The sequence below is a fragment of the Bidens hawaiensis genome, unplaced genomic scaffold, assembly GCF_021521415.1.
Source record: "Bidens hawaiensis isolate Kalapana, Puna unplaced genomic scaffold, B.hawaiensis_p1.1 tig00017160_1, whole genome shotgun sequence".
NCBI classification, from domain to species: Eukaryota; Viridiplantae; Streptophyta; class Magnoliopsida; order Asterales; family Asteraceae; genus Bidens; species Bidens hawaiensis.
This window is the reverse complement of record NW_027492596.1, coordinates 148097-171739: the sequence shown is the minus strand read 5'-3', so window position 1 is coordinate 171739 and position 23643 is coordinate 148097. Positions and strand designations below refer to the sequence as shown.

Below are 23643 nucleotides of genomic sequence, written 5' to 3'. Positions count from 1 at the left end.
GGAAATCGATATTAGAAACACGAGCCGTGCCCAAAACAACACGAGTCGTGGTCAACCAAAAGTCAAAGGAACTGAACCAGAAGCAGCAGCACGGTACCGTGCTTCTGGAAGCACGCCACCGTGCTTTGCTTTCTGTTTCAGCAAAATGAAAATTTAAATGATTTTTGACTAATTTAAGTGTAAATTGCAGATGGCTGAGTACGGGGAAGATTTTCATGCATTCTTGGTCTTCGGAAACTAAAAGAAAAAGGACCAAATGACAAACGAAAGATTAGCATACCTCAACAATAGATATCCAGAAGCTCACTTCCGCACATGTGAAAACACCCTAAGACACGTAAACCAATGGGACCGCTATTGAAACATTGTAGAGGGACCTTGGGGACGGGTTTTTAACCAGACTAGGGATTCAGTTACAGAACTCACAAAAGAATTCCTAGCCTCGTTCAACTTCAAGAAGAAAAAGTTTGACATGTGGGATACTAAGGCGATCGAGTTTCGTTGTGGGGGTGTTTGGCATACAACTTCTGTCACTCAGCTAGGAATTGATTTGGGTATTTACACAGCCGAAGAAACTGACACCGATATCTGGTTCGAAGCAAAATCAACATTCACAGATGAAGGTGACGATGATGAAGCCGAAGCGGGTCTCATAAGGGAAGAAGCTTGGGAGCAATTAAGCTATGGAACAACGACGTACAGACCAAGCGTTTCTAAAAGCACGACAATGCGTGACCCGCTGATGAGGTACATCCACCGGTTGTTGAGTCATACCATCACAGCTCGGGGTCAGAGCGAGGGGGTTGTCAACCTAAGGGAACTTTGGGCATTGTACTGCATGAAAAATAAAATACCTTGCAATATCACAATGCTTTTATGCAAACTTTTCATGTCAAAATGCTACTGCCCGAGGGAACTCCCCGATTTTCGGTGGTCCCTGGATCTACAACCTTTACAGGGCCTATGGTGCGGACACAGAGGGAACCCCAAGCCCAGACACGATCGCTCTCAACCTTGACTACTGTGAAAGCATGAATATGGTTCAGCAAAAACAGCCCGGGTGTGTGGAGGTTTTGTGACAAGAACAACTAGGTGTGGGACCCAGAAAACCCGTCAGAGATGATGATTCATGACGTGCACGAGAGACGACAGTCACCGCCCAGACAATACCGCCGCCGAACTTACCATCAGACAGGAGGCCCATCTTCATCAGGGGTCGGCCCCAGTTCATCACATGATAGTCGATACTCTTTTGAGGGTATATTTGGACTAATTGATCAATTCTTAACTAACACTACTGCCGCGTTTAACAGGATGTCAGAAAAGATGGCTGCATCGGATGCACAACGAGCAGCCGAATATGCAGAGACGAGGCGAGAGATTGATCGCTTGGGCTATCCCATGGACAGGCAGTGGGGACTGTTTTACCCGGATGCGGGTAACTGATGACTGGCAGCACTGGTATATCGGGCATGGGCACGGGTTGGTAGTATTTCATGAACTTTTTATGTGTTTTAAACAATTTACTTTTCATCGTACTTGTTTGTTTATTTTATGTTGATTAGGATATTTTATGACCGTTGGTGCCAAAGACATTATGATAGGTTTTAATTTAGCCTAATAGGGCTAGGGATGGATGATTCCATACCCAATTTTTCAGCAGTTTATGCTTGGTTGTTTGTGGTTGTTTGCAGTTTTATATTATACAGGTACAAAAACAGGAAAACGGACGAAAAACAGGGGACGCTCTGTCGAAATTTCGTTAACCCGTAGGAAAGTAACTCTCCATTTTAACCCATAATACTCAACTAGAATTTTTATATTTTCATGAATCTTATCACATTGAGGACAATGTGAGATTCAAGTGTGGGGAGGGGAATTACCTGACCAAATTGTTTGTCCAACTAATTATAAAAATCTCTAAAACAAATATATTTTGCAGCAAACAAAGATTATTCTAAACCTAAAAAGAAAACCATGAAACTTTTTTGCAAATAACCAATCATTACATAAAAGTGAAAAAGTAAGAAGAAGTTTTGTAATATTGAGAATAAGTTTATGCAAAATATGGCGTTAATACCCAATTTCTCCGTTACTATGAGATAAACCTCATGCCATATAAATATTTTTTCGGAAGCTTTGAGTGAGGCATATGTTTCGTGTGATTTAGAACTTGTCGCAATTATTCATTTCAAGACCGCACGAAGCGTTGTATAAAGAAGAATGTAATATTTACACAAACCCATTACCAAAATTACAAAACCCAAAAATCCGATCACCTTATCCATTTTGATCCGGTAAAATACAACACTGGTCTTTTACCGGCACACCCTAAAGAACTGGAAATGCATTCTTTCGATTTCAATTTCCTTTGCTGCATGCACTTCACAAAACCTAGGTTGCCTCCAGAACTTAGGGAGAGAATCTTTCTCTTTAGCAATGAGGTGAGGAAAAAGTGGCGCCAAAACGAACAAAGGCCACCATTCTGTGGAATTTCCAAAAACGCAATGAAGAGAAGAGCAAAAAGATATGAACGATGCTTAGGTTACGGAAACTGGTCCCACGAAGGAAGATTTAGAAAAAGTCAAACTCAGTCTCAGAATGAATATACCGAACTAATGAGGATGGGGGCTATTAGGCTCAAAGCCGAACGATCCATTAGAGTTGGAAGTTATATTCATAACAGGATTGAGGAAGAATTAATCCACATCCTCGATAAAACTGGTCTTGACGATCTGACCTTAAAAGAGTCATCAGGTATATAGTATTTACAAAAAAAAAAAAAAAAAAAAAAATCGAAGAAAAGGAGCTAACCATTGAAGACATCTCAAGAATCCCGACAAACAGCGGAAGTTGTATTTACCATTAAACCTTGAACCACCATAAAATACCAATCCCTACTCACACTAAACCGGAACCCCTTTTTACCTTCTGATCTATGCAACCCTTCAAAAGGTGGAGATTTGAACTTGTTACAAGTTTATTTATCACAGGTTGCATTTTGGCTAAGAGTGTTCACATACCTACATCCCAGGTATGAACAGATATAAAAACCGATTGTGAGTGAACATTGCGAGAACGTGACGTTTTGCATAAACAGAAGCTCATAAAAACAAAAGTTCTCTCTTATTTATCACTAACATAAAGATTGGTTATTTTGTTTCATCTTCTTGGAGCTCGCTTAAGGAATAGCTATAATCTAAATTTGCTGTTTTTAGAGAATATTTATAAGACGATTGCTTGAGGACAAGCAATGTTCAAGTGTGGGGATGTTTGATGAACATAGAAATATACATCTTTTCAGCATCAAATAATCTCTAAAAACTGCAATTTTTATCTAATAACATAGCATAAAAGACTACTTATCATAATAAAACGTAATTTCAGGTGAACCCAAACCTCAAACGAAGAAACAAGCAAAAAGACGAAGAAAAACAGAAGAAAACACAAGAAAACAAAGAAACACGCCCCCATGTGTCAAGAAACACGCCCCCATGCTTATGGAACAAGAAAAGACAAAATTGAGAACAAAAGCACGGGGCTGTGCTCAGCATGCACGGGGCCGTGGATGGAAATGCAGAAAAGACAAAGAAGAATTGAGCACATGTCACTAAAAAGCACGGGACCGTGTCTGCTAACCACGGGGCAGTTGCCAGCTCACACAAAAGACAAAACAGATCTGGCACATGTTATAAAAATACACGGGGCCGTGCCTCACCATCCAGATTGCCAATAAATAGTGGCTCATGTTGCATTCATCAAGTGTGCCTTGAAAAGATTTCTATCCGATTCTCTCTTATAAAAACACACACTAACACTCACCTTGAAGATCTAGTGATGAATTTGAAGGTTTGGAGGTCATCACCACTAATCATCATCATCAACCATCATCTCCAACATTAAGAAGAATGATTCATCTACATTTGGTTAGATTGTTCCAAGTTTAATCTTGTATTTGTTATTATCAATCATCTTAATGTTCATCATAATGCTCATTATGAGCTAAACTACTTTTACCATCTAAAATCTATGAAGAAGCTTTGTTTTACTTTATAATTAATCAAGACATGTGATGTAGTCTAGTTAAGTACATGGTTATATTACAATTATCTTTTGATGAGAAATGTTTCACCATCATAAATCACTAATTCAAAGTTGGTGGTTGTCAATCTCTTTGGCAATCGTTCATGATCGATTCATGTTCTTGAAAGATAGAAATACTTTGAAACATTATCGAAACATGGATCCTTATATTGTACTTAGAAATGATGAGATATAAGTTATGGTGTATTTTTCTAAACCTTGGTAATCCGAAAATGGCTTTTCTTAGGATATCAAATTAGCTAAAGAAACCATATGTTAACGGAATGTGTAATCATAACCTACTTAAATCAACCAAGGGGAGGTTGTGTGATGAACTACAATCACCCGAAGTTGTTAGAATTGGTATTCGAGAAATTAAAGTCAATCCTAATCTTTCTACTTAACGAAACTACTTGCCAACTTAAATTGACATCATTGAGATGGTATGACATTAGGAAAGGGTGGACTTTAAAATGCGCATATCATCTCCTTTGTGCCAAAGATGCTCACTTTGGGTTTAGGTGTTATCTATCATATATTGCTACGGTAAGTTTATCACATGTCTACATATTAATTATCAATGCTAAAATGGAATGGATTCTTGATCTTAGATGGTAACTTTAGTATAATTGAACATCTCGTTTAGAATTTCTTATCTTGGTCACCTATATATTATATATATATAACTATTTATATTTTATAAAAAGTTCAAAAATTAACCTCAAAATGATTAAAACCTCCGATTGAAGAAAAACAACGATTTATTATTAGAAACCTTTGTGTCCACGGATCGATACTTTGTTCTTACCAATACTATTCTACATATACGATAGGTACACTTGCCTATTTTGTGTGTGTTTAGTATTTGTAGAAATCATTTTTATAAATTTAAAACACGATCTTGTGCAAAAGCTAAATATCCAATCTATCATATTTTATACAAGCTACACAGCACGCATCAAGTTATTGGCGCCGTTGCCTGGGACACTGTACGTTTCTAAGAACGATCCAAGTTTTAACTTAATCATTGTTTATAGTTGTACAAAATTTTAACTTCTATTTCACTTTATTTTTAATTTTTACTAAATACTAAAATATAATTTTACGGCTAGCCTACTTTTTACCTTTATTTACCTTAACTTTACTCTAGTTTAATTAAGACCTTAGTTTAGTTTAGTTAAAAATAGCGTAGCATAACTCGTAGATTAATACTAGACTAACCTTTTAGACTAACTTTAGCTAACTTTTGCTTTAGTGTTTAATTTTGATTTAGTCCCATGTATGTCCTCTACTTTTGAGCCTGAGCTTGTTTCTCCAATTTCTGAACCGGAACGACTCTTTCGTCGACGAACTCGTAAACGGACTACTGAAACCGCAGAAGCAATAAAAGACGAATCAGTAGACGCCACCACATCAGGAGAAAATCAAACCAAACAAATGATGGCGGCCCAGAACAATGAGCCGAACATAAGCCAGTATGCCAAGCCAACTCTTGAAGGCTACGGCAATGGAGTGGCTCCACCCGAAATCACCGAAAATTTCGAAATCAAATCAAGCACCATTCATATGGTGGAAAATTCAGTTCAATTTCATGGTCTCCTCGACGAAGACCCTCTTTCTCACATATCTCGATTCTTACGAATCCGCGGAACCTTTAAAATCCAAAACTGTTCAGAAGATCAAATCAAGCTTAAACTCTTTCCTTTCTCTCTAAGGGGCCACGCCCTAGAATGGATAGAATCTCTTTCCTCTGGTTCCATTACCACTTGGGACCAGATGGTTGAACAGTTTCTCTTCAAATATTTTCCGCCCGACAAAACTGCCAAATACCGAGCCAGCTTTACCGGATTCCGGACCGATGATGATGAATCGTTACACGCAGCATGGGAAAGATACAAAAGTCTTTTAAGAAGATGCCCACATCATGGACTGAGCGTATGGTTACAAGTACAAACTTTCTTTGACGCACAATCCAGTCAAAACAAACAGGCCATCGACCAGATAGCTGGTGGAGACCTGGGATCCAAATCACCTAACGAAGCATTTGAAGTCCCGAAGAAGGCCGCAAAGAAGAGTTTCGCTTACAACCCACCAAGATCTACACCTACCCATAAAGGAATACACCACGTTGATTCCAACACCCATGTCACAGCACAGCTTGAAGCTCTTTCTAAAAAATTCGAACAACTTCAAGCCGAGCTATCAAAAAGCAGACTCACCTGTGACACTTGTGGAGGAAATCATAAGACGAGTGATTGTATACAAATCATTATGGCCATGGAAGAAGTCGATTTTATCGCTCGACAGAACAACGCTTTCAGCAATAACTACAACCCAGGTTGGAGAAACCATCCAAATTTCAGCTGGAAAGACGGAGGTAACACTCAAGCACATCGAGCAGCCGAATATGCACAGACGAGGTGAGAGATTGATCGCTTGGGCTATCGCATGGACAGGCAGTGGGAACCGTTTGACCCGGATGCGGGTAACTGATGACTGGCGGCACTGGTAGGTCGGGCATGGGCACGGGTTGGTAGTATTTCATGAACTTTTTATGTGTTTTAAACAATTTACTTTTCATCGTACTTGTTTGTTTATTTTTATGTTGATTTGGATATTTTATGGCCGTTGGTGCCAAAGACATTATGATAGGTTCTAATTTAGCCCAACAGGGCTAGGGATGGATGATTCAATACCCAAATTTCTGCAGTTTATGCTTGGTTGTTTGTGGTTGTTTGCAGTTTTATATTATACAGGTACAAAAACAGGAAAACGGACGAAAAACAGGGGACGCTATGTCGGAATTTTGTTAACCCGTAGGGAAGTAACTCTCTATTTTAACCCATAATACTCAACTAGATTTTTTATATTTTCATGAATCTTATCACATTGAGGACAATGTGAGATTCAAGTGTGGGGAGGGGAATTACTTGACCAAATTGTTTGTCCAACTAATTATAAAAATCTTTAAAACAAATTTATTTTGCCGCAAACAAAGATTATTCTAAACCTAAAAACAAAATAAAGAAATTTTTTTGCAAATAACCAATCATTACTTAAAAGTGAAAAAGTAAGAAGAAGTTTTGTAATATTGAGAATAAGTTTATGCAAAATATGGCATTAATACCCAATTCCTCTGTTATTGTGAGATAAAACTCATGCCATATAAATATTTTTTCGGAAGCTTTGAATGAGTCATGTTTCGTGTGATTTAGAACTTGTCGCAATTATTCATTTCAAGACCGCACGAAGCGTTGTATAAAGAAGAAGGTAATATTTACACAAATCCATTACCAAAATTACAAAACCCAAAAATCTGATCACCTTATCCATTTTGAACCGGTAAAATACAACACTGGTCTTTTACCGGCAGACCCTAAAAAACTGGAAATGCATTCTTTCGATTTCAATTTCCTTTGCTGCATACACTTCACAAAACCTAGGTTGCCTCCAGAACTTAGGGAGATAATCTTTCTCTTTAGCAATGAGGTGAGGAAAAAGTGGCGCCAAAACGAACAAAGGCCACCATTCTGTGGAATTTCCAAAAACGCAATGAAGAGAAGAGCAAAAATATATGAACGATGCTTAGGTTGCGGAAACTGGTCCCACGAAGAAAGATGTAGAAAAAGTCAAACTCAGTCTCAACATGAATATACCGAACTAATGAGGATGGAGGCTATTAGGCTCAAAGCCGAACGATCCATTAGAGTTGGAAGTTATATTCATAACAGGATTGAGGAAGAATTAATCCACATCCTCGATAAAACTGGTCTTGACGATCTGACCTTAAAAGAATCATTAGGTATATAGTATTTACAAAAAAAAATCGAAGAAAAGGATCTAACCATTGAAGACATCTCAAGACTCCCGACAAACAGCTATTTACCATTAAACCTTGAACCACCACAAAATACCAATCCCTACTCACACTAAACCGGGTGTGAACATTGCGAGAACGTGACGTTTTGCATAAACATAAGCTCATAAAAACAAAAGTTCTCTCTTATTTATCACTAACATAAAGATTGGTTATTTTGTTTCATCTTCTTGGAGTTCGCTTAAGGAATAGCTATAATCTAAATTTGCTGTTTTTAGAGAACATTTATAAGACGATTGCTTGAGGACAAGCAATGTTCAAGTGTGGGGATGTTTGATGTACATAGAAATATACATCTTTTCAGCATCAAATAATCTCTAAAAACTGCAATTTCTATCTAATAACATAGCATAAAAGGCTACTTATCATAATAAAACGTAATTTCAGGTGAAACCAAACCTCAAACGAAGAAACAAGCAAAAAGACGAAGAAAAACATAAGAAAACACAAGAAAACAAAGAAACACGCCCCCATGTCTCAAGAAACAAGCCCCCATGCTTATGGAACAATAAAAGACAAAATTGAGAACAAAAGCACGGGGCCGTGCTCAGCAAGCACGGGGCCGTGGACGGGAATGCAAAAAAGACAAAAAAGAATTGAGCACATGTCACTAAAAAGCATGGGACCGTGTCTGCTAACCATGGGGCCGTTGCCAGCTCACACAAAAGACAAAACAGATCTGGCACATGTCATAAAAATACACTGGGCCGTGCTCATCAAGCACGGGGCCGTGCCTCACCATCCAGATTGCCTATAAATAGTGGCTCATGTTGCATTCATCAAGTGTGCCTTGAAAAGATTTCTATCCGATTCTCTCTTATAAAAACACACACTAACACTCACCTTGAAGATCTAGTGAAGAGTTTGAAGGTTTGGAGGTCATCACCACTAATCATCATCATCAACCATCATCCCCATCATTAAGAAGAAGGATTCTTCTACATTTTGATAGATTGTTCCAAGTTTAATCATGTATTTGTTATTATCAATCATCTTAATGTTCATCATAATGCTCATTATGAGCTAAACTCCTTTTACCATCTAAAATCTATGAAGAAGCTTTGTTTTACTTGATAATTAATCAAGACATGTGATGTAGTCTAGTTAAGTACATGGTTATATATTACAATTATCTTTTGATGAGAAATGTTTCACCATCTTAAATCACTAATTCAAAGTTGGTGGTTGTCAATCTCTTTGGCAATCGTTCATGATCGATTCATGTTCTTGAAAGATAGAAATACTTTGATACATTATCGAAACATTGATCCTTATATTGTACTTAGAAATGATGAGATATAAGTTATGGTGTATTTTTCTAAACCTTGGTAATCCGAAAATGGCTTTGCTTAGGATATCAAATTAGCTAAAGAAACCATATGTTAATGGTATGTGTAATCATAACCTATTTAAATCAACCAAGGGGAGGTTGTGTGATGAACTACAATCACCCGAAGTTGTTAGAATTGGTATTCGAGAAATTGAAGTCAATCCTAAGGAGACTGCTAGGAATGCAACTGAAAGGGCCCAAGCTGTTAATGAACAGCTTCGGCTGGCTAAGGAGACTGCTAGGAACGCAACTGAAAGGGCCACCAAGGCTGAAGCTGTTGCCGAGCCTCTACGCGTGGAGAATGAAGAGCTTAAAGCCAAATTAGAGGATCTCCAGCAGGCTCATGATGCCTTGGCGATGGAGGACGCGAAGAAGCTCCAAGAGATCCTGGACTAGAGGGGCGTGCTTGACCACACTGAGCGGAAGCTAAAGGGCGTCGAAGAGGCTGCTGCAAAGGAAGTGTTGCTTGCCAACCTTAATAAAAGTGAAGCCGAACGCGCCTGTACCCAAGCTCAAGCCGCCCTCCAAGAAGCTCTGGTTGCCAAGGAATGGCTTCTTCGAGAAGCGTTGTCTCGGGTAAGCTTTTCATGTCTTTACGCTTTCCTTTGTAAATAGAAAAGGTTCTGACACTTGTATTTTTTTTCTTTGTAGGTTGTGCATCGGGTCTTTTCAGAGACATCTTATGACGATGCTATGAGCGCAGCCCTCAACGCTTCTCATGAGGATGGGGAAAAGGCCGGTTTCCTGCTTGGTCTAGGGTTCGTTGAGAAAGGCATCCCGCCTTCCAACTTCCCTTTGTACGATGTGAATACTGAAGCTGTTTATGACCAAGCAGTGAACCAGTATGCCGCCTTCCCGCATCCAGTGGTGGAGAAGGTGAACGAAGTCGCTGCTGCTGATGATGGGCTAGCTATCCTTAAAGCTTTCCTTGAACCACCACGCTCTACTGATGGAGCGGGTCCAAGTGGAAGTGGTCCTGAAGCTTGATTCTGAAGATCCTTTTCCACCATTAGCGTAGATTTTTTGCTTTTGTATAGCTATCTTTGTAATATTTGAATTTGATGAAATAAAGATTGTGTTAGTTCTTTGCCTTGTTTATTTTACGCATGTTTTGATCTAACTTAGTAATTTCTTTAGTACTTAGATAAGTTAACTTTTTAACGTGGCAAATTATAAGTTTGTCTCGCTTCCTCTTTCATGATTATGCGGGTATGACCGTCACTTACACTTAGTAGGATGGCTTAACTTTACTTATATCCGACCTGCGTGGAAGTATTCCTCATCTTTTCCTTTGAAATTTTCTAAGTGTTCAGAATAAGTTAACCTTTGAACGTGGTAGATGATAGGTTGAAGTTTTGCTTCCTTGTTCGTGATTGTGCGGGTAAGACCGTCACTTGCACTTACAAGAATGGCTAAACTTTACTTACATCTGACCTGCGTGTAGGTTTTCCTTAAAACTTGAGATTTCTAGCGTTGTGTTTATGCGGGTTTTGCCGCCTTCCACACGTAACGAATTACTTCTTCCCCCATTTATGCGGTGAATACCGGCACATTAGTGTGGGAAGTTCATAAGTATAAAGGTAAGGCTATCAACACATTGTGAAAGGAGAATCATTTCCATTAGAAGTGGCTCTAGGCCTTTTCTTTACAAGTTTGGAATTGATCTACATATAACATTTGCGTAATTGAGCTCCATTCCATGTTATTGGGATGGGAGTGCCATCGAGCCTTTCGAGCGTGTATGCGCCCTTTCCCAGGACCTCTTTGATAATGTATGGCCCTTCCCAGACCGGGGCCAGCTTTCCTGGGCGTTCTTGGTTCGAAGCCTTGTTGTTACGCATTATGTAGTCTCCTACTTTGAAGTTGCAGAGTTTTACCCGCGTGTTGTAGTACTTTTGCATTTGTCGCTTGTAGTTCTCTTCACGCACTGCGGCTAAGTCTCTGCGTTCCTCGGTTAGCATAAGGTTCAACCGTCTTTCCGCATCATTGTCTTCTGGCTGAATCAAGACCCTTGGTGAGGGTAAACCAATTTCGACCGGGACCATGGCTTCAGTGCCATAAGTGAGGCTGAACGGGGTTTCTCCCGTACTGGCCTTCTTCAGCGTTCTGTTTGCCCAAAGGACGTGCGGAAGCTCGTCCACCCAGCCGGATCTGTGTTCCAAGAGTCTCTTCTTGATGCCTTCGACGATGCTCTTATTTGCTCTTTCCACCTCACCATTACCTTGCGGGTGTGCCACTGAGGTAAAGGTGTGGGTGATTTGAAGTTCTTTCAGCCACTGTTGTAGCTTCTTGTCAGCAAAGTTGGTGCCGTTATCGCTCACCAAATTCTGTGGAAGTCAAAAACGACAAATAATAAATTCCCAAATAAATTTTTTGATATGTTTTGCGGTTGTTTGGGCTAAGGGTTTTGCTTCTATCCACTTGGTGAAGTAGTCGATGGCTACCACTAGGAACTGAACATTTCCTGCTGCTGTAGGAAATGGGCCTGTCACATCGATGGCCCACTTCTGAAATGGCCATGAAGAAGTGACTGGAACAAGTTCATTCTTCGGGCGGTGCGTGTTGGGTGCGTAAAGCTGGCAAGACCTGCATTTTCTGATGTATGCCAGCGCATCCGTATGCATCCCCGGCCAAAAGTATCCCGCGTTGTTTAGCTTAGCTACAACAGCGCGGGGACCTGCGTGTACTCCACAGATGCCTTCGTGTACTTCCCTTAGGAGGTAGTCAGCATCTTGGTTGTCCACGCATCTTAAGAGTGGGCCAAGAAAGTTACGTCTGTAAAGGATGTCATCGATGAGTTGATAATTCAGTGCTTTACAGCGTAGTTTTCTTGCCTGTGTTTTTGACTCTGGTAGTGTACCTGCCGCAAGGTATTTTATTATTGGTGTCATCCATGTTTCTGTGCCGGTTTGGATGACACAAATTTCCTTGTGCGGGACCGAAGGTGTCTCGAGGAGTTCAATGCGGATGTCCTTTCCTAAGTGGGTGATGGCTAACGATGCAAGCTTGCTTAACGCATCCGCAGATTTGTTTTCACTTCGTTTGACGTGTATGACTTTGCAGTCGTTGAAATCGCGCATAAGGGATTTTGATTGTGCAAGGTACAGGGCCATTGTGTCGTTCACGGCCGTGTACGTCCCGTTGATTTGATTGGCTACTAACATGGAATCCACGTGGGCTTCCAAGTTTTTCACTCCCATCTTACGCGCAATTCTCAGCCCAGCCAAGAATGCCTCATACTCGGCTTCGTTATTCGTACTTGGAAAATCCAGTCGAATAGCGTAAGTGTATTCTTGGCCTGCTGGGTTGGTTAGTTTCAGCCCTGCGCCTGAACCCTCGTTACTGGCTGCTCCATCAGTGTAGAGTCGCCAGACATCATTGATGTCTTGTGCTGGAGAGGGTTGAGCCTCTTCCTGGCACTCTTTTTCCCGCGATGCAGGCACTTCTGCAATAAAGTCGGCCAGAACCTGGCCTTTTATGGCTGGTCTTGGCTTATACTTTATCGCGTATTCCCCCAACTCAATTGCCCATTTGGCTAGGCGTCCCGATAACTCGGGTTTGCCTAGAAAGTTTGCAAGTTTGAAGTTGGAGAGAATGGTGATTGGGTGACCCTGGAAATATCGTCTTAACCTGCGTGAAGCGTGTATAAGTGCTAAGACTAATTTTTCGAGGGTAGAGTACCGGGTTTCTACGTCTGTTAGGATACGGCTGACATAATAGATTGGCATCTGGATGCCTTTTCGCTCTACTAGCAGGACTGCCCCGGTTGCTCTATCTGTTGCGGAAAGGTATAGGATTAACTCCTCTCCCGCTTTTGGTCCTGTGAGCGTTGGGAGTTCGATCAAGCGTGACCGAATCTCCTGAAAAGCTGCTTCCGCTTCTGGTGTCCAGCGGAAGTGCGTTTTCTTTAAACAGTTTCTCAACGTTGACACGAAGGGAAACGACTTATCCGCGTGGTTTGCCAAAAAGCGATTAAGTGCCACTAGTCGTCCATTCAGTGTCTGAGCCTGTTTGATGGTAGTAGGTGATTCCATTTTGATAATGGCTTCGACCTTTTCAGGGTTCGCTCTGAAGCCATCTTTAGTGACGATGACCCCCAAGAACTTCCCTTCTTCCATTCCAAAGGCACACTTGCTCGGGTTGAGCTTCATGTTTATCTTCCTGAGCGTGTTGAAAGTCTCTTCGATGTCTTTCAACATCGCTTCTGGGTCAGGGCTTTTGATGACCAAGTCATCCATGTAGACTTCCAAGTTCCTCCCAATTTGGGCATGAAACTGGTTGTCCATCAGGCGTTGGTATGTGGACCCGGCATTCTTAAGTCCGAATGGCATCATTTGGTAACAAAATGTGCCATCGGGCGTCCGAAAAGCGGTTTTGTCCTAATCATCAACGGCCATGTGGATTTGATGGTACCCCTTATACGCGTCCAGGAAGCATTTAAGGCGGAATGGTGCCAACGAGTCCACCTTAAGATCAATTTCAGGTAACGGATAACAATCTTTGGGGCATGCTTTGTTCAAGTCTTTGAAATCTATGCACATGCGCCATTGTTTGTTATTCTTCGGTACCATAACGGGATTTGCAACCCAAGTTTGATATCTACTAACGCGTACGATGCCTGCGTCAAGGAGTTCCTTGACTTGGGTTCTACACGCGTTAGTTTGTTCTGGCCCCATTACTCAGCGCTTTTGTACGATCGGCGTAACAGCCAGATCGCATTTGAGCTTATGCTCTGCCTTACTTCGGGGTACACCAGTCATGTCAGCTGGTGTCCACGCGAAGATGTAAGCGTTTTTTTGTAATAAGCGCTTGAGTAAGGTGCGTGTGGGATCAACAATTGTTGGGCCAATGGAGACGGCCTGGTCAGGGTACTTGCCGTTGAAGGCCCATCTTTCTGGTTCGGTGATGGTTGGTTTAGCCATCTTTGGTTTGGGTTTAAATGAGACAGATGCGATGCATACCTGGGGAATGCCGGTGATCATCGCTACACCCTCAGCTGTTGGCCATCCCATCATGCCGTGGACTGAGGATACCACGGCGTTGAATCTTGCCATCCCGTCTCTCCCGAAGAGAATGTCGTATGTGTGGTGTGGCTTCCTCATCACGACAAAGTCCACATCTTCTGTGCGGGAGTGTTTCCCATCCTTAAGAGTGACGGGGAAAGATAGGATACCCAGGGGGGTGTTTGTGCTGCCATCAAACCCTTCCATCGAGGCGCAGATCGTTTCCAGGCGTTCCTTGTCTTCGTCATCTAGCTTGTCGAAGAACTGCCTGTACATCACCGTTGACGAGGCGCCGTTGTCAGCAAGAGTGCGAGAAGTGATGTAGTGCCCCAGCTGGCTTTTGATGACGATAGGGCCTTCTTTGCTGGGTCCTCCTGGCACTCGCGGGAAGCGCACCTCAGCTTCCTTCCACGCACATGGTTCTGTCGTTCGCCTTTTTATTCCTCTGATTTTACCATGAACCATGTTGATGCTGATGTCAACGGGCTTTCGTCCGTTGCCTCGGTACCGGTTGTCGTTCCTTCCTCCCTTCTTGATTGATGCCACCTGGTGTGCCAGTCTTCCATCCTTGACGAATGCTTCAACAATATCCTTCAAGGATGTACACTCTTCCGTACCAAGACCTTTTGTCCCGTGGAAGTCACAGGATTTGCTCTGATCCGCATTAGGTCGCTGCCGGATCATTGGAGTTTTTGGCCATGGTAGCTTTTCAGTGGCAAATATCTCCGTGACGCTTTTGGTGAGTGGCGTCCACCGGTGCTTTTGGCTTGAAGGGTGTGTGTGATTTCTTCCGCCAACAAGAGGGTGAGAGCTGGATGAGGTGTCAAAGTTTACCCTTGACTGCCAGATACCTAGCTTCCTCTTTTTGTTCTGCCGGGCGATCCGAACATTGTTCTCTCTTGTCCTCTGCGTGTAGAGGTGTGTACTCTGGGGCAGATCCCTTCCCAGTTGCTTCTCCGTCTCGGCAAAGTGCTTGGCCGCCGTCATGATGGCATCCCATGTTGATGGCATGCCATCCTTACCCGTCAATGTGCGGATAAGCTCTGGGTATTCGGCGCCTTGGATGAAAGCGGCGCGAACAAGATCTTCACTTATGTTGCCGAGACTTAGCTTTTTGGAGTTGAAGCTGGTGATGAAGTCTAGTAAAGATTCATCCTCCTCTCTAACGCAGTTGAGGATCGTCCACTGTTCTTTAGTATATTTCCTCTGCTGGCTGAAGTGCTGGCTGAACTTGTTCTGAAAGTCCGCCCAATCATATATGTGGTGGACCGGTAAACGATCGAACCATGCCCTGGCCGCTCCAACCAGAGTCATCTGGAACATATAACACCACGTGGGTTCCGTCCAGTTACTGACGGTTGCCCCCGCAATGAATCTGTTCAAGTGGTCGTCTGGGTCGGATAGACCATCATAAGTGCCAATGTTGGACATTTGTTTGGCACTTCTCGGGGCGATTGCTTCCGCAATGTCCCTTGCGAACTTTGACTTTCCTGCATTTGTAGCAGTTGGTCTAAAGGTTTTGGAGAAGTCACGCGGGTTTCTCTCCGCGTTCGTTGGTTTAAAAGCTTCCCCAAAGTTCCTTTTCGGTTGGAAGTCCGTTTCCTTACGCTTCCCTTTCGCCTTATGGCGAGGGTTTGCGTCAGTATCGGATTCTTCCCTCTCATCGTCTGAGTACTCGCACTCACTGTTCATATTGAGATGTTGGCGAGTACTGCCGAATTCGTCAGCCTGTTGAACTGAACGCAAGCGTTCATCCAATTCAGCTTGGAACTCTCTCTGACGTGCTTCGGCCCACGCCTTCACTTGATCTAGTGTTTGGCGAGGGACCCTCGTTCGTTTTTCCAACTGGGCATCAGTGAACCCCAGTGGAATATTTACTGCACTTGCCCCGGCTTGGGTAGTCGGGGTAGTGTTCGTAAGACTTGTATAACCGCCGGTGTTCCCCCCAGTTGCTGGGGTTGTGGTTACCGGGGTTTCTTGGTCGATTACTGGCCTTGGGACCGGAGTAACGTTAACCATTTCTTCAGAAATTTTGAAAAAACTAATAATTAGTTCTAGCTTTTATGCACGGATGGCGCCAATGAAGAAACACTAGATGAACCCACGGGCAGATTATAGATAATCTGGGGGTTAAGTAATGTTTCCCACGAGGATGAGGTCCAGCAGAGAAGGTTGTTCTTCAGGGGACCTGCAAAACAGACACCGTAAGCTCGTCACTGAGAAGGGGGGGGGGTTCCTCCTTGTGACCACCCTCCGGCGTGAGAATCAGACTAGATTGCTCTGAATATAAGTGTATATTAAGAGATTGCTAGATAAGAGAGATATCAGATGATGTCCTTACCATTCCAAGGTGTTGGAGTATTTATAGCCGAAGGTAGGTTTCCTAGAAGGTACAGCCGGCTGAATAGTATTCCTGTTCTACCAACAGTGGACTACGCACAGGCCATGCTGGTTGGTGGATAGGCTACGGCCAACAGTAACAAGGTCGGCTGTACACTGTTCCTTTACTGCCGGCTACGCACTGTTCCACCAACTGTAGGCTGCGCACGTCCCATTGTAAGGGTTGGTGAGTAGGCAGCGGCTAATAGTGACAAACAGTACTAGAGGGTGCTCCTCCTCGTACTGTTGTCGGTGAGCTGTCACCCTGTGATTGGTTCACGGGCTGTTCTGGTCAAATCGTCTGTTCTGCCCATCCCTTAGTAGGTATAGTACGAAAGATCTTCCAGAAGCATACGGACTGGCTCATTTAGGCGGGAGTGTTCCCGCCTTGCTCATTCCTTCATGTGACTACTGAAGTAGCTAATGCCTTGTGCGTGTAGCCTTGCTGTTAGTGCGGGTAGCCTTCCCTGATGGCTTGTATCCGCAGCTGCGGGAACAGGCGGGGTACTTCACCATTGGGAGGCTTTCCCTGCAGGTACAGCTGGCGTACTGCGCGTAAGGTTCTCTGAGCATGGTGGGTCCTGCTGGAGCAGTTGGTCGTTGCGCAGACGTCCCTGTTCAAGGTGAGTCTTGCGGGTCCAACTGGGCTCTGCTGGGACCTACCTCTTCACCATGGTAGAGCTTCTGTTGACACGTTGACTCCCGGTGGTCAACCTGTTTGTGAGTGCAATGGTTGTTATAATGGCACTGATTGCTCGGTATTTGATCCTGAATGTCCTGCTAGGACTCGAAGGTGATTTCCTATTATAATTAACATGTTTATTTTTTAAAAGTGAACTTGTAAAAAAATCATACGTAGATGACCGAACACAGTGAACCAGTATAGAACTTCTATTTTTTATATATAGGAGATAGTAACATTTGTGGATTTCGCAGTGGGGATATGATATTCCTTGAGCCATTTTGGATGGAACATGCTGCAGAAAGTGCTGTCGTCATATCGGGGTGGCATCGAATGAGTTACACTTACGGTGACAGCACTACGATGTCTTCGCAGGTCGAAGATTACATTCGCAAGCTGCATTCCATTGTGGGGAATGCAGTCACCGAAGTACGATACATAGTCTTTGGTGTTGGGTCAGCCCAACTTCTAAGTGCAGCGGTTTATGCTCTTTCCTTTGAAAACATAACCTCACCGTCAAGCGTCCTCGCTGTAGCACCCTACTATTGGGTAACATGTTTAAATAGTTATTCAAATTTTATGATGGTTTTAGTTGAGTATATTGTTTTTTTCTTTTCAACCTGTAGTTGTTCAGGGATCAAACCTTGTTCTTCAACGCCAAGACTTTTAACTTTGAAGGGGACACGAACTCATCGCAATCAAATAAAACGGATTTGGTTGAATTTGTAACCTCACCAAACAATCCAGACGGGGGGTTGAAGCGTCCGGTTAAAGGAAGGAAGACGATAAATGATCATGTCTTTTTCTGGCCGCAATTTAGTCCTATCCCGAGCCCTTCAGATGAAGATGTTATGATTTTTAGCCTTTCTAAGATCACAGGTCATGCCGGTTCACGATTTGGGTATGTGTGCTTTCTTTCTAACAAGTCTTCACATGAAACATGAATAAATATTACTAATACGCTTTAACCACAATATACAATTATATATATGGGTGGGCGATTATAAAAGATAAAGACGTATATGACAAGTTTTTAACATATGCCTCCGTGGCAAGTGCTGGAGTTTCAAGAGATACTCAATTAAGAGTTTTGAAGATTTTAAAACTAATTGTTGAAAGCAACGGAAAATCGTTTTTCGAATTTACAAATAATATAATGAAGGATCGTTGGGATAGTTTGACTTCTATCATGTCAAAGTCTAAAAGATTTTCAATCCAAGAGCGACAACCTTTGCACTGCACTTACTTTAACGAAACTAGGAAGCCAAATCCAGGTAAATTGATCTCATGTAACCTTGATGACTTCATTAGAAACTATAAGAAAATAGTTCAAATGCAACGTTTACTACCTTTTAAAATATAAAATTTGAGGAAAAATCAGTTATATTTATATATAAAACACGCACATGTGTATAAGTTACGCATATATTATATTACCTACATCTTGCCTACACATGAGTAGGTATTTGGTTACAAAAAGAAAAAAGAAAATAAAAATAACATTAACATGTTTAATGGCGTTTCTATACGTAAATTTGTATATAATATATACAAAGCTCAGGAACTAATTTTTTATTTTACTGAGAATATCTTATAAAATATTAACTAAGTTTTAAAAGTGTACGTTTTAATAATATTACTCATGTAAATTTTCTTTTTATCGAGTCACTAAATCATCAAATCGAGCCTCATCAATTTTTTGTGCTTCTAGAAAACAATGGAGGAGAGCACGTGATGGTCGGAATTTGCAATATATGTCTTCATATTAAAAAAACATTATTTATATTAAAATTCAAAAATAGAAAATGATATTCACGTTATCACTCTATATCAACATCAAAAAATAGGTAAAAATATTTCCTAATTGAAACAAAAATAAAACATTATAACAAGACAATTTAATAAAAAAAACTTAATCAGATCATTTTTAAAATTTGGTTACTATTCTATAAAGTTAAGCCAATCATAGATCAAGCAATCTGATGGCTTGAGAGGGGTTGCGGAGCAACCAGAGAATAACAAATTATCTATCTATTTGTCTGTCTATCCTATGATATCCTATACTATCCATCTATCTATCTATCTTATGTGTTGGTTGTCCCAAACCCCCCTCAAGCCACCAGATTTCATGATTTGTAATTTGAAGCTTCTCATAAGTCTGTCTAATATTCGCAGGTATGAATCACACAAAACCCGGATAATCCTTATGAGTTATAACATCTCGTTTTTTTTTTGAAACCCCTCCATAATCATACAATAATTTTCATGGGTCACGACCCTCACCAAACTCGGATATATCTTAAACGGGTTATAAAATCCATTTATTTATAAAATAACCCCTTAATCATCAAAATAACAATTTACACGAGTCATGTGTCTAATCAAATCCAGATATCACTTAAATTAGTTATACCATCTCATTCATTTGTGAAACAAATTTATTATCAAACCCTAATTTAATTTCATCTCTACATATTCTCCATCGCCGGTCTATCATCTCCATCACTAGTTAACTTCTGTTTACCACCCACCATCGCTAACCTCCTCTCTTATACACCAACCATCATAGTCACCTACATCAACCTCCCCCTTTTCATATGACAAATATTTGTGTTTATATTTATTCATTTAAAATATCAACACGTTCGTGTTCATTTACATCCGTTCGTTAAAAATATACAAAACTTACACATCTCAACTGAAATAGCCTAAACATTAAAAAAATAATAAACGTTGCAAACTAATATACACTTATTAAATCAAAAACAAAACTACGTTACAAAATAAAACAAATCATTACAAAATATAAAGTAATAACAAATTAAAAATAAAAACCTAAATAAACCTCGTAACACGTGAGACTCAAACTATTATATATACATATACCATATTAAAGGTAAAAAACATGTCAATTTTAAGAAACTATTTATATGTATTTGAACCATTATATATATTAAAGATAACACTCGTCCTTGAAGAGTAAACTTAAAACTCCTAAAAAATATTTTTAATTAAAACAAAAAAAAGATTTTTAAGTTTTCGTTTCTTCCATGTTTTTATATTTTTTTACATCTTCACTAGACAAAAAAAAGATGTTGTAATACACATACGTATTACTGTGCAATACTGTTGTATTACACATGCATATTTTTACATTCAATAGTGCTTAATTATATATATTCAATATTTGTGTATTGTATATGTACAGTAGTGTTTTATTATATGCAAAGAATATATATATATATATATATATATATATATAAAGTCGCTGAAGTGCACATGTTCATTAGTGTTGTATTACACATACGTACTAAAGTGTATTTGATGTGTGCGTTAGTCTTATGTTCCATATATACAATACTGTGTATCATATATATGCAATATTGTTGTATTCTATGCAATACAACACTCTTATGTAATACACACTATTGCACATATGCACTAAACCGACGAGGTTACCAACAAGGGATTTTTTTTAACACATATAAGAATAATGGAAAAAAAAGAAACTATAAAAAAGTTTTTTAATAAAAAGTTAAATATAATTCTTTAAAAGTTTTTAAGTTTTCTCTTTAAAATGAATTTTCATTTTATCCTATCCCATATATGGGTGGGTTCAAATGAAAACTTTTTTTTAAAGAAAAAAGTTAATAACTCTAAAAAATTTATATTTAACTTTTTTTTTAATATTTTGTATTTTTTCCCTTTCATTCTTCTTATATGTTGATATTGTTTCAAAAAAAACCTCATCGGTTTAGTGCATGTGTGTACTACATATATCAAGAGTGTTGTATTACATTATATACAACACTATTGTATATATGCAACATAAGTCTATTGCACATATCGAATACAAACTAGTTCGTATATATAATGCAACATTAATGTACATATACACTACATCGATTTATATATATATATATATATATGAGTATAAAATAACACTATTGCACACATACAATACACATTATTAAATTTATGCAATTAAACACTATTGAACATATTAAAATATACACTATTGCACATATGTAATACACAGTATCGCATAATATTACATTTGTGCATTACGTTGACTTTTTTTTATTTTATTTAGTTTATACATTTTTTTGCGATGAAAAGAAACAAAATCTAAGAAGGATGAAAAACAAAGAAATTGAAAATATATTTTTTATTTTAAAGTTAAAAATAATTTTTCATAAGTCTTTAAGTTTTCTCTCTAAGGTCGACTTTACACGCGCGCGCGCGCGCGCACACACACACACATATATATATATATATGATGAGGTTAAAATAAGAAGTGAAGTGTATTTAAGAAGTGTAGGAAGTGATTTGGTGCATTGGATTATGTGATCTAATGGTTAAGATTCATTGTAGTGTTTTTTCGAGGTGTGTCTTATTTTAATACTTTAATACTTATTTTATAACACTCTAGGGGCATAATCGTCCTGTGTGTTATATTATATAAGGAAACATTATCAATCTATTACTATCAATTTTAATCCAAATTTAAAAAACAACACCGAGATTATCACAATATATATTACAGTGTGTTTTTAAATCAAAATAATCAAAATTTAGAAACAACACCAAAGTTTAATCTAAATTTAAAACACAACACTAAGAACACCAAGAACTATAACACACTAGCTTGAACATCATAACCAACATTAATGAACAAAAACACTTTGTACTTGATTCAAACCAGTTATAAGTAACCAATATTAATGAACAAAAACACACTTACAGATAACACCAAAAACTTCCATGAACAACACCATGCACCAAAACACAACAATATTAATCAAACACAAGTTACTTATAAACCGATAAACAATTCAAAATACAATAAATATTGATTCAACACCAAGGTAACTATGGAGTTTTAGCCAATAATCATGCTCAAGAAAATAATATAAATAATTTTAATAATTGAGTTCATAAAACTAAAACAATAAATTCAAATCAAGAAACAAAGTTTGGATGCAAAATTGTTGAATCCGAATGCAAAATTGTTGGTTTCTTATTTATTTCATTCTTTTCTTTTGTGATGAACAACCATAAAAGGAAAAAAAAACCTCCTGTTGCCTAGGGGTGTTCTTTGGGTTTGTTTTTCGGGTTTCGGGTTTTTCGGGTCGGGTTCTTCGGGTTTCAAACTTTTAAATTTTGACCCGAAACCCAACCCGAATCTCTCACGGGTAATTCGGGTTCTGGTTTTTTCGGGTTGGGTTAATCGGGTAAGGGTTTCAGGTATCATAGAAAACAAAACACAAAACCAATTTTTTTTAAAAATTACAATGCAAAAATTTTTACAACATATTATTCTTTGCTTATAACACAAATAATCAAATAATAAACTAACTTGATTAAACAATTCAAAAGAAGAGTAAAACTAACTCGAACCATAATCATATTCAATCGGGCGTGATTTGGTTGTTCGATTACGATTGCTATTAGTAATAAACGGAAAACATAAGTTAATAATAAGCAATCGATCCATAATAGCTAGAATGACAACAGTCGATTAGAGCCTATTATACATAAATATATATTTAATTTTAAAACGAAAAGTTTATTCGGGTTTTACTTCGGTTCGGGTTCGGGTTCTTCGAGTCGGGTTAGTTTGGGTTCGGGTACGGGTTTTTTCATGGGTGAAATGTGAAAGAGAAGAAGATGATAATTGTAATGCAGCGTTAGACGCCGGAAAAGTCATAGGTCGTCCAGGCACCCTTTTTGATGACTCAAATCGTTATACACGACTTTCTCTTACCCAGAGCGAAGATGACTTTAAGTTGCTTATGAAACGACTCACTGAGTTGGTGGATCAAGAAAATGATGGTAACGAGACTGTGAATAACTCAAATGAACCATTATATTACACTAGAAAAGGGTTATACCATTAAGCCTCTTGCTTAATTTAGGCTTCTGGGATCAATGTACGTAAAATGTGTTTGGATGTATGAAGTTTGATATTTAAATAAAAGTAACACATGTTTATTTATATGATTTATAAAGGTTTAAGTGTCTAATACAGTGTTAAACTCAAGGTTTTAGATATTAATGAGTATGAACAACTTTTTCCAAACCTATTTTACAAGCAGGGCTTGCGACCTTATTTACTATACTTCTACATTGAGTTATACTAACTGATTTTTCTATCATAAGGTGTTCTTTACTTGTCTCTCAAACCGGTGGTTTTACTATTTAGCCAACGCTATTGTGGTTCCTAACATGACAACACTCATGTTTATTATATGTATCCGAGATTAATATAAATGTTAGCTATTATGTT

At 39.5% G+C, this 23643-nt stretch overlaps 1 protein-coding gene across 1 annotated transcript; it reads left to right on the top strand.

Moving 5' to 3' along the window:
- Window positions 1-472: 472 nt before the first annotated feature.
- Window positions 473-23334, top strand: LOC143553237 (tryptophan aminotransferase-related protein 4-like). The gene is made up of 8 exons (XM_077043271.1): window positions 473-747; window positions 1314-1438; window positions 1566-1579; window positions 17281-17465; window positions 17609-17903; window positions 17981-18252; window positions 18345-18628; window positions 22974-23334. Exons 1-8 carry the CDS (start codon window positions 473-475, stop codon window positions 23252-23254), a joined length of 1731 nt encoding a protein of 576 aa, XP_076899386.1. The 3' UTR covers window positions 23255-23334.
- Window positions 23335-23643: the final 309 nt, after the last annotated feature.